Source organism: Delphinapterus leucas, chromosome 5 (assembly GCF_059928025.1).
Source record: "Delphinapterus leucas isolate spDelLeu-1000000601 "Yukka" chromosome 5, BTC_Dleu_Yukka2, whole genome shotgun sequence".
Taxonomy (NCBI): domain Eukaryota; kingdom Metazoa; phylum Chordata; class Mammalia; order Artiodactyla; family Monodontidae; genus Delphinapterus; species Delphinapterus leucas.
Window position 1 is genome coordinate 90589560 of NC_143133.1, and position 12118 is coordinate 90601677.

Sequence of the window (12118 nt, forward strand, 5' to 3'; positions counted from 1 at the left end):
TGATAACCATAATAAAGTAAAACAAGAATGTAATCATGAGTGACAAGAGAGGACTCCTCTGAGTTGTGGACATCTAGCTAAGGCGGGCAGAGCATTCCAGACAGAAGGCATAAGTGTCAAGCCTAAGGCAGGGACAAGCTTGGCAGCTGTCAAGAAACGAAAGAACGCCAGTGAGGTCCAGGTGGAGTGAGGGAGAAGGAGAAGCATAAAATGAGGTGCTGGAGGTGATCACGTAGAGTTTTGAGGTCAGAGTCAGGGCTCTGGATTTGTCACTTGAAATAAAAAGTCAGGGACTTCCCTGATGGTCCAGTGGTTGAGAATCCACCTTGCAATGCGGGAGACACCAGTTTGATCCCTGGTCGGGGAACTAAGATCCCACATGCCGTGGGGGAACTAAGCCTGTGCGCTGCAACTACTGAGCCCGTGGGCTCTGGAGCCCGTGCATCACAATTAGAGAGGAGCCCACGTACCACAACCAAGAGCCCACGCACTGCAACAAAAGATCCCGTGTGCCTCAACTACGCAGCCAATAAATAAATAAATAAATATTTTTTTAAAAAAAGAAGAAGAAATGGCAAGTCATGGTAGGTCTTAAGCAAGGGAACAACCTGATCATGCAGCTGCAGGGTGGAGAAAGTACAGGAGGGGGAGAACAGTAGTGGGGAGAACAGATGGACAGCTAGGCAGCAACACAGGTGTGATAGCCTAGCAGGGAAGGTGGAGAGAACGGACAGGGAGAGTCTCTTTTTGGTGGTAGAGCTGACAAAACTTACGGACCGAGGGGTCAAAGAATTCTCCTGGTAGCAATTGGTTGAGGAGAAGTGCCATTCCCTGAGACATGGAAAATTAGGAGAGGTGTAACTTTGGGTGGAGGAGGTTACTAAGGGCAGGAAAAGGGGAAAAGAAAAGAGCAAGAGATGTGCTTGAACATGTTAAGTTTGGGATGCCTAGGAGACATCAACGTGGAGATGCTGAGCAGGTAGTTGGACACTTCAATCTGGGGCTCAGAAGAGGACCAGCCCAGAGATGTGACAACAATGACAAATACGTCTATGGCCCTTGCTCTGTGCCAGGCATTGCTCTAGATACCTTACATACATGAACTCATTTCATCCTACAGTGGTTATTATCGTCTCTGTTTTTCAGATGAAGAAACTGAAGCACAGAAAGGTTAAGCACCTTGGTCATGATCACCAGCTAGCAAGTGATAGCATCAAGGTATAAACCCAGGCAGCCTGGTTCTGGGGTCTGAGATCTTATCCACGGCTGGTTAGGTCTCCCACACTCTATGCCATTTGTTAGTCCTCCTCCTTTTCTTATCCTTATTCATATACTAAAGGCACTGTTGGCCCTCTCCATAATATCCAGAAACTTAATTGAGGATCTTAATTATTGCTATTAAAGAAGAGATGTTATTTTATTGTTCAGGCATTTTAACTCAGTCTTCGCAGACTAAAGATATAACTAGTTTTCATTAGCTTAAGGTTTAAAGAATTTTTTAAAGAAATTTGACAGTATTTAATTAAATGTGTATGTAAAAGAATAACTCAGTTACTTTTAAACTGCTCATACCATAGCTATCAGTTAAATAATTTTGTTTACACATGTTTACAGTCATTCTCCGTAAAACTTCAGGAACTGTCATGCTGTGGTTTGGGTACCATGGTTGAGAATTAGTCTCACTCATAGGTGACATTTGAGAAAATGATGAAGAAATACATGAGGATAAAGAACTGAGTCCCTTGGACAATGATATATCCTTAACCAGCATCTTCCTGGTCCAGCCTATGTAAAAAGATAAGAAAACATCAAAGGAAACAAGTTGATCAGGGGTTCATCAGATGACCGACACTACACTTTAAGAGACTCCATGTACCTGTCTTTCTCCTTTATTCAGTTGCAATTCCTGAAGACAGAGGCCAGAGCTGGCTTATCTCAGGGTTTCCCACATATTGGGAAACTGAGTGGTGTCCCCTGAGATTTAGGGGATGGCAGTGGGGTTATTTAATAGAGCAACCAGGCAAGGACCCAGGAGATCAATTTGAGAACCATCTCTCCCATCAACCAGCTGTCCTTTTATCTTGCAGCCTTAGTTTCCCCCTTTGCATAATGATGCAGTTAATAATATCAACCCAGCCTATCTAATAGGACTGTTGTGAGGGTCTAATGAGAAAACTTAGGAGTAAGTGCACAGAACCCCTTAAAGTGTTTTACTTGTGTAATGCCACCATATATCCTCTGATTACTGCAATAGCTTCCAGTCTTCTGCTTCCATCTTAACCCAACATGATCTAGTCTCTACAGAGCAGCCAATGATAGTTAAGAATATAAAGGTAAAACAGATCTGTTCACTCCCTGGCCTAAACTCTTCCTAGGGCTTCCATTTGGCTTAAAACCCAAACTCCCCCTCATGACCCTGCACCACGGCCTCAGCCTTCCTCTCTGTCTCTACTGTCACTCCCCACCTACTCCATCCTGTAACCACATTTCACAGTCTTTTGTTTCTGGAATACACCAGGGATGGTCCTCCCCTAGCTTCTGCACACCTGGATCATGTGGGTCAGGCCTTCCCTGACCTTATACCTGCAGTACCTGCTGCACGCCCTCCTTCATTCTCTATCACATGTTCCTGTTTTACTTTCTTGGTAGCATTTATCACTAGCTGAAATACTCTTCATTGCTTACTTGCACGCTGCCCACCTTCCCCCACTAGAATGGAAGCATGTAGCGTGGAAGGTGTTCCGTATGTTCTGTTGGGTGAGTGAATGAAGTACTTGGATAAAACTGAACAGGGATAGGGCTAAAAGTGCTTGGGAGTTTGTTTTGATTACCTCGTTCGTCGCCAGAAACAGTAAACTTGTGTGGACTCTGACCGGTCCATAATCCTACATAGCCAATAAAGGTGGTTCCTGTGAAAGCAATCTGAAATCAAGAGATAAGGCATCATCTCAACACTCCAACCAAATGTACATTGAAATCACCTGTTTTGTCCCACAATTTCATGGATTTTTTTTTTCTTACAAGTTCCAACATAATAGAATAAAACCTCTGAAATAGCCTTCTAGAAGATTTAACTTTGGGGGTCCATGGATAGAAGTCAGTAGATCTGTGACCTCAGATGGAAAAAAAGGTACATCTTTATTTTCACTAGCCTCTAACTGAAATTTTACTCCCTCTGTAAGTGCCTGTGACTCAAGTATTTTCACATACATAATGGCATCATACCTATGTTGATATGGTATACATACATATCTTGAAATATCATTCATACTTACCACTACTCTGAATTTATGGTAGTTTCTAGACCCACTGCTAAGTTTTACCAGTTAATGTGTTAAGAAAAAGTATAATATTGAAATGGCTGTATTTCAACATAACTGGTTTCTTCGCAATCTCATAACTTTATTTTATGTATTTATGAAACATTATTTTGAGAAGGGATCAATAAGCTTCATCAAAGGGCTCCTCGCAGAAAAAAGAAGCTCCATCCTAGAAGTAGCAAATGGGCTTCCATTTAAAAACTTATGTTGACTCATTATAAGAGATTAATATCATGCATCTTACAAGCTCTGTGAAGTAAGGGGAAACAAGTGAGACTGTTTGTCAGTAATAATCAAATTTAAATTTTAAATATTAAAAAATTCTTTTACATACATCTTTCATTTAATCCTCATGATTATTCCATGAGTTGTAGGGATCACACCCACTTTTTTTTTCTTTCTTTCTTTTTTTTTTTTGCTTTGCTCCCACTTTAAATGAAGGAAATGAACTCTAATGATTACAAGACACCACTATATCCCTGAGGAGAAAAACAAACTCTATCAGTTATTTCAGATACCAGACACCCAGCTCACATGGTTCAGTAAAGATGAACTAATACTTTTGTATTTTGAGAAATGAACGGGCCTAGCTTACTTTTTTCCTAGAAAGCTGAATTTTAAGTCAGTAACTTTTCATTTAATTGTTTATTTCTACCTCGTCTGGCTGTAAAATAAAGCGGCTAAATTACAAGGGGAAAATGCAATGGTCTTAATTTCATAAATGACCTCTTCCCCGAGACTCAGTGAGGGTCTTCCATGAATTCTTGCCATTTCCATTCATGGCAGTAAAACAGAAATAAGTCTACCTCACCACTAAAGCCCTTATAAAACATAACTATAGGGGAAAAAGTAATCACACAGTCACTTCATTCACATGGCACACCAACCCTCACATCAGTGTTACTCTTGAAGAGCCAGCAAATTAAAGTTACAAAAATCAAAATCCCTGGTAGCTTCCAAGATATTTTATAACACATAACTACAAATAATTATATTATTTGACTTAAATATATAATTATTTTGACTTAAATATATAATATTTAATATATTTATATTATATTTATAAATTAATTATAAATATATTTATAATATAAATATATATTTATATAGATAAATATATTTATAAATATATAAATTATAAATATTATATTTATAATATAAATATAATATTTAATATAAATATATAATAATATAATAATTTGACTTAAGCCTGCCTCACAGAGCTATCGTGAAGATCAAAGGAGGTCCTGTATCTGAAAATACTTTTAAAACTATGAACACTAGATAAGAATAAGGGCTTCATTATTGGATGAATAACCTGTTCTTAATTTAGCAAAGCAATTTATTAGCCAGGAGCCCTCAGCAGAAAGACAATACCCAAGTGTAAACTGTTAAATTCGGTAATAATAGCCTAAGCACTGAGATAAGCCACACCAATAGACCATTTCCCATGAGAGCTCCAGGAGCAACAGAAACAAATGAAGCAACACCTATTAGTTAGGGTGAGTCCAGGTGAAATTATTTTTATTGCATTTAACCTTTTGTCGATTTTTAAGAATTTTTGCTCATTGTAGAATAATGGAGAAAAGCATAAAGTAGTAAAAATAATTATTGTCCCCTATTATTATTCAGTAATAATTACAAACATTTTAGCAGATGTCCTTTCAGAACTTATTTTCATGGATATTCTGTCATTGCTACCACTTAAAACCATTTTTGAAGTAAATCTTCAACTACAAATTAAATTGGTAATAGTGGTGAAGTAAAGGAATGAAATTGAGAAAGTAGAAACTTTCACCTTAAATATTTCTGTACCGTTTGAATGTTTTATGAGAAAGTTTTTGTCTGTAAAAGCAGACGACCATCTGAGTATTTCGTACATGAGTTTCTAGTATTTGTGACTCAACCCCTAAATGCAAAGAACTAAATAAAGTCCTTAAACAGTGTCCCCCGCAAAGCCAAGATCTGACTTTTGCATTCTCTGTTCTGTTTCATGCAATGACATGCTTTGTGTACACAATGAACATTGATTACTGCTATCTCTCTAGATATTTACACAGAAATGTGACAATAGTACATACTAGGTTGTACGTTTAAAGGAACTATGATGAAAATAAAATGATGTATATGTATAATTTCTTAAAGATCAAAAATAAGAGTAGTGTGGGTCAATTATACTTTTAGAGTGAAGGACTATTTATTATTTGGCCACTATTTATCAAGCATCTACCATATGCTTTGCATAGATTACTTCATTTAACCTTTATAACTATCTCCATAAAGTAGTTATTAACCTCTCTGGGCTGTAATCTGCAAAATGGGTTTAAGTAATTTCCCAAGTTCACAAAGGAAGTGACAGAAGCAAACTTCAAAGCCAGGACTGTCAGATCCCCAAATTAGGTGTTCCTAGACATTTACACTACCCAGCCCCTCTATTCTAGAAGCAGCCTGAACGTGGGAAAGCAAAGGAAAGAGCTGATTTAGCATCATAAATGGAGACCGATCATACACCCACAGAAATTTCCCTAGGGAAAAGTGATTGACCTCTGTAAGTAGATTCTCAATAATAATAAATGACCCTTGTTTCTACAAGCATAATTGATGTCAATCTCTCTTGTGGTTTTGTTTTTCCAGGAGGGTGACTTTTTTGTATCTTAAATTGAAAACACAGTTAAGCTGCAGACCATCCAAGTGACGGCTAACTTGGGTTAGCAAGTCTCTCTGATTTCTGAATCTTACACTGTACAGATTATACCTGCCCATTCTTTATGAACTGCACATCCACTGTCAACTTGCGTAAGAAATTTCCAAAAGAGTAATCCAGATTCCGGCCATGATAAATGTTGCCTTTGGAGTCCTGAGCCACAATACTGGTGCAGAATCTGGGAAAAGGGAAAAACTCAACATAAGTGAACAAGAAAAAGGAAATGAGTTTTTCATTTTAAAAATAAGTCCTCGGGCTTCCCTGGTGGCGCAGTGGTTGAGAGTCCGCCTGCCGATGCGGGGGACACGGGTTCGTGCCCCGGTCCGGGAAGGTCCCACATGCCGCGGAGCGGCTGGGCCCGTGAGCCATGGCCGCTGAGCCTGCGCGTCCGGAGCCTGTGCTCCGCAACGGGAGAGGCCACAACAGTGAGAGGCCCGCGTACCGCAAAAAAATAAATAAAAAATTAAAAAAAGTCCTCAAAGTAAAAGTTTTCTTCCTTATAACAGACACATATGCTAATATAATCCCTGTGGATCATAATTCAAGATGAAAAAGACAACTGGACACAACAGCGTTCGTTCAGTGTTACTAGGCCTCTGCCCTCAGCACACAGGACATTGAAAACATAACTGAATGCGAATTTCATCCTAAATCTAAATCTGAAACGGACTCATTCTGGGCTCAGCGAGTTCACTGAACTTTGCTTAGTCCTCTGCTTGGCAGTATGTAGTCTATTTAATACACCATTCAAGGTTGGCTCAAGCTCAACTCTCTCTTCTCTGGATTTCTCAGAGCAAACACCATGGCAGCTAACTATTTTGCTCCATAAATTGTTTCACTTTGTCTCCTTGGAAAAAGGGTGAACTATTTAGGAGCCTGCCACTTTTCCTGTCCCCCTTAAAGCTCCCTGCAGAGAGCTAATAAGAGAAAAGGATCTTTTAAGAACTCCCAGCCAGAGAGATATATTTTGAGGAAAAGACGAAGAGGTTTGTTAAGAGGTCTAAAGGTCCATATTCTCTGTGAATATGTAATGTTATGTAAAAAGTACTTGAATACACCATGTCCAATTCTGGGACAGGGGAAAGATATGTATACACACACACACACACACACACACACACACACACACATCCTGAAGGATGGATAGTCATTTCTGAGTAACAGGATTGTGGTTAATTTTCTTTATACTTTTCTGTATTTACTAATTTTCTATGATTACACATTGTCTTTATAATTAAGAGAAAACAAATGTTACCTCCTTTTCTGTTTGTTTAAAAAAGGAAGCTTGGTCACGTTTTAATTTTTTCCAAGGTCTCTGATTTTCAAAGAGTTCACGTCAAGAAGCAAACTGATCAAACACTGGAAGTAGCTAAAGCAAAGTCTGTAGACCCTCAAAGGTGATTTTTCAAAATTGGAGAGACAACAATTCTTTCATGTCATGCCCAAATGTTTTGGTGTGAGGTGGCCCACAGCACAGGGAACAACTAGGGAGCCAGGCTCTGCTTTGGGAGATGCACTGCACAGTGCTGGGGACATGTGCTTTTAGCAGCAACTCTGGCCACTCACCATGCATCTGACTTTCAGCAAACTGTCCCCTCTGAGGCTTGGTTTCCACATCACAAAAGGTAATACAATCTCCAGTGCCTCATACCCAGTAGGCTCAATAAAGCGTCGCTAGTCTTACTTAATCTGATTCAAAAAGCCTTATACCAGAAATGAGGACAAAACATTTCCTTTGTTAATGCTAGTGGAGTCTGATGGTGCTTTTTCTTGCCAGGCGATTCAGTATATACCTTAATATCAAATCCAAAAGTTAGAATGTTTTTTTACTAGAATTTTTGCTCTAGTTGATTTGAATACAGTGACTCCAACAAAGGAAGAGGAAAATGAAAATAAATTGATTTTTTCACTGAGAAAACCACATGTCAGAATAGGAAAAAGATGGGGGTAGGAGACGAGGAACGGCAAAATTAACTTAGGTCAATTGAAGGGCCCTTTAATACATCTGTGTCTTAAAACATTTCCCTGAAGAGGAAGGCAGTCACAGTGCTTCTTAACCTACTCTACCTAGATGTTCTGGGAAGATGGCAGCAGGCAGTAAAGTTTCATTATCCACAGGAAAAAAAATTTTTTAAACATCTTTCGGCAGGGAGAAGCTATTAAGTATCTACAAGATGTTACTAATGAGTCTGGTCTGGTGGCAAAACAGTAAGTCCTGAAGACAGAAACCAAGTCAAATCTCTCTTAATTCCAGGACCTGTTACTGAGCCAACAGAGGCTCTCCCTGTACTTTGCCTGGGATCAACCACACACTCCGTATTGCTTTCCCCTGTGTGTGCCACAGCTGATCATGTCCACTCCGGGTACCATATACTGGCTTGCCCCTACTAGCCAGAACAGTGTAGCCTGTGACCCCAGCACTGGAGGCAACAGGCTGAGAAAGAGGAATCATGATCGCTAGCCATGATGAACATGGAAAGTTAAATGCAGTGTGACAAATGAATGCTGGGACAGCCCCCTGCATTATAAGGCTGGGCAGTCATTGGATTAACTTGAGTGGGATTATTCCTAGACTTTCCTGGGAAAGTACATGTCGAGCAGAGTTTCAAAAGTGGGACGCTACCTGGATTGGTGAAGGGAGAAAAGGGGACTTCAGGTAGAGGAACAGTTCAGTGTTGAGGTCAGAGAAGCTGCTTTCCTTCTCGAAGCTTATAATCTGCTGCTCAGTTTTACCCAGAGAAGCAAAGAGGAAGCACTGGAGGTTTCTGGGCAGCCCGGTCACCACCTTGCTTTTATTACACTGAAAACATGTCTCCTCCCACTCAGATGTGGCAGGAATCCGAGTCAAGTCTCAAATTAATCCGCGCTAGTGCGGGGCACTCACGCTGTGGACTCGTAGGCCAGGTTAAGGAGGATGCAGTCGGCCAGGGTGAAGTTCAGAGCGTCGCACTGGCCGCGGATCTCGTCGGTGAAGGGCTGGGGCAGGAAGAGCTCCAGCTCCCAGACCGCCTTTCGGATCAATGCGAGGACCCACTTGGGGACAGTATCCCTAGAAATGAAGAACCACGAGAGTGTCTGATCTGCTCAGAGGTTCCGAGGGGTGCGTGTGTGTGTACTGGGGGAGAGGGTACCTAAAGCTCATCCTTAGGGGTGAGTTCTAGGTGCCTCGCTTACCCAGAGAACTCACAGTCCAGGTCCAGCCGGCATCACCCAAAACGCAGCGTCCCGAAGAGAAAAGAACACTCCGAGAGAGGGAAGTAGGGCGACGGAGAGTGGTCCCCAAAGGGGTGGGCCTGGGGGCCCATGAGGCCTGCTAGGGGTGCGGGGCTGCGTCCCCTACTCGGTAGCTGAGCAGCCAGCCGGGGCGACAGCCCGGGCGACAACCCGCGCGCCACCCTGATCCAGAATGGCTGGTGGACTGGCGTGCCACTGGAGACGCCGAACTTGAAAGTCAAACCAGCTGCGCGGGATCATCCCCAGCCCCGGCGCTGCCTGGGGCACTAGCAAATGCCAGCTCTGGTCCCCGCCAGCCCTGCACACGCCAGACGCCCGGGGTGAGCGGCATGGGGTGGAGGGCAAGGCTGTCCGAGAGGGAGGGGAGGATCACAAATCTCAGTTTGACGCACGTTGGGCAGCAAGCGTCCGGGCTTTGCCGCTCTCCGACCCCCGCTCACTCCCCCTGTCCTGCACTCACCCGATGATATGCGCCATAGAGGCGCGCAAGAAGTCGCGGTCGAAGTGCTGCAGCACTGGCAGCCAGCGCAGCTCGGGGGCCGCGTCCAGGCTCACGTTGAAGAGCGGCGGGGCGGAGGACGAGGCGGCGGCCGACGCCTCGGCCAGCAGCAGCAGAGCCAGCGCCATGCGCGCCCTCGGACCGGCGGCTCTCATAACTCGGTCGGCCTCAATTGGACCGCTGCCCGCGCCCTGGGGAAGCGCTGGAGGACGAGGAGGAGGCGGAGCCTGCGCGGAGCCGGGAGGGCTGGAGGCGGAGCCCGCGCGCAGCTTGGCCCGGCTAGTCACGCGGGACCCGGAATGGTGAGAGGAGCCGCCTCCCCAAGTCTAGTATCTGCGCTTCTCGCCCCAGTGCCTCAGTGCCGCGCCCCCGCCCCCGGCCAAGGGTGCCGCCCTGCTCCAGGTCCCCCGAGGGCGCTAAATGCGGCCGCTAGCTTCTAGCCTCCCAGTCTCCGCCCCATCCCACCCACGTGGTCGGAGAGAGCGTGATCTGCGGCCTGGAGGGCGTTTACGAAAATGGTTTTCAGCCGCCAAGAGGGAGCCAGCAGAGTCCTATTGCGGTAGGAAGGGCCTTCCCAACCCCGCCTCACTTGCTCTTAATTTAAGTTCTTCAAAGGTTTATCTGGATTTTATAAGGAGAAGGAGAGCTTTTTCAGTTCAGCAGTCCCACTTCTTTTCAGTTACTTTAAAAAAGCTAAAAAGGTAGCTAACATTTATGTGCAAAGTGTTTTGCCCACTCTGTCTCATTTGACCATCAAAACAAGCCAGAAGATAGGTTCTCCTGACTCATCCCTGTTTTCCTGATGAAGAGTGTTATGTAATTTGCCCGAGGTCACATCGCTGGTGAGCTAGCCTCAAAGCCAGACTGTCAGAATCCAAATTCCACCTTCACAATCATTAACCTGAAGCAGCCTCACCTTTTCGCGTTCCCAGTTTGGGAGACAAAAGGCGTTAGGCTCAGGAAAATCACCAGGCTTAATAAGGGTGGAACATTCTTTAATGGTTAGCACGGTCGTCCGTAGGTAGAGTAAGTGTGTAGGGGAAACTTGGAAAGTTCGCTTTTTTCAGCCCCCTCCCCCAACTAGAATACACCATCACTACCTCTGGTTTTTTCCCATTTTTTAAATTGAAGTATAGTTGATTTATAATGTGTTAATTTATGCTGTACAGCAAAGTGATTCAGTTATACACGTATACATATGCTTTTTTATATTCCTTTCCATTCTGGTTTATCACAGGATATTGAATATAGTTCCCTGTGCTGTACGGTAGGACCTTGTTGTTTATCCATCCTGTATATAATAGTTTGCATCTGCCAATCCCAGACTCCCAATCCATCCTTCCTGCACCCTCCTCCTCCTGGCAACCACAAATCTGTTCTCTAGTTCTGTTTCGTAGATAGGTTCATTTGTGTTATATTTTAGATTCCACTGACTTTTCCCATTTTTGTGGCTTACATGTCACTGGGCTAAAGTTTCAAGCCCCTGTTCCCATTTCTTCCTGGTCTTTCTGTAAAATTTAAGACCCAGGTGTTAATTTGCTCATTTGCAAAACCTGAGTAACAGCAGTTGCAAGACCACCAAATAAGGAATACGCTGCGCCCTCCCAGATTCACCACACCCCTTTCCCTTCTTCCCCTATAAAATCTTGCCCAACCCTCGCCCGGGTGCGACTTCTCTGGCCCCTTTCTCTCGGACCAGTGAACCTCGCCCGGGAGCACTCCCTAATAAAGCTCACTTGAAGCTTTCCTCTGTTTCGCGGTGCCGTTTGTTAAGATCCGACCTTACAAATATAATTTCATATAATCTATTCCTATATTATTAAAAAGTTATACATATGTTATAGGACAGTTTAAAAGATTAAAGGGAGATCTGGAATTACAAAAGTATGAGCCCTCTCCCTTCTGCTGCTTCTATGCTGTGCAGATTTCAGAGATACTATACACTGATTTCATGGTTTATTTATGGAACTGAATCTACAGTTTAAAAAATACTTCTGTGGAGCGTGCAAGAAGGTAGATGATATATCAGAAACATGGGATATAATGTTTTTATAGCTGGCATCTCATTTTGTTCAGTTTAAAAGTAGTGTGAGGACTTCCCTGGTCGTCCAGTGGTTGAGTCTCCGCACTCCCAATACAGAGGGCCCGGGTTCAATCCCTGATCAGGAAACTAGATCCTGCATGCCACAACTAAGGCCCGGCACAGCCAAATAAAAAAAAAAAAAAACAAAACAAAGTAGTATGGTAGTTTTAAAATAGATCTACATATTCTTCAATACGCTTCCCTTCCAGTGGTGGAGCCTAATTCCACTCCTCTTGACTATGGGTTACATTTAGTGACTTGCTTCTGACATGTAGAAT

The 12118-nt window shown here is 43.1% G+C and overlaps 1 protein-coding gene across 6 annotated transcripts in view; it reads right to left on the reverse strand.

Annotated features, from left to right (window-relative positions):
• The window catches only part of NAAA (N-acylethanolamine acid amidase), a 35710-nt gene extending 25658 nt beyond the window's left edge, over positions 1 to 10052 (reverse strand). For 2 of the 6 annotated variants that reach the window (XM_022599323.3, XM_022599322.3), the window contains exons 1-5: positions 9719 to 10046; positions 8909 to 9073; positions 6076 to 6202; positions 2832 to 2922; positions 1573 to 1785 (exon numbers count right to left, since the gene is read on the reverse strand). In XM_022599323.3, coding sequence (XP_022455031.1) covers positions 1573 to 1785; positions 2832 to 2922; positions 6076 to 6202; positions 8909 to 9073; positions 9719 to 9912 — 790 coding nt within the window. In that variant the 5' untranslated portion in view covers positions 9913 to 10046. Of the gene's footprint in view, positions 1 to 1572; positions 1786 to 2831; positions 2923 to 6075; positions 6203 to 8908; positions 9074 to 9718 lie in introns of all 6 variants that reach the window. The other 4 variants (XM_022599320.3, XM_022599319.3, XM_022599324.3 and 1 more) reach the window with 4 other exon arrangements.
• Positions 10053 to 12118: the final 2066 nt, after the last annotated feature.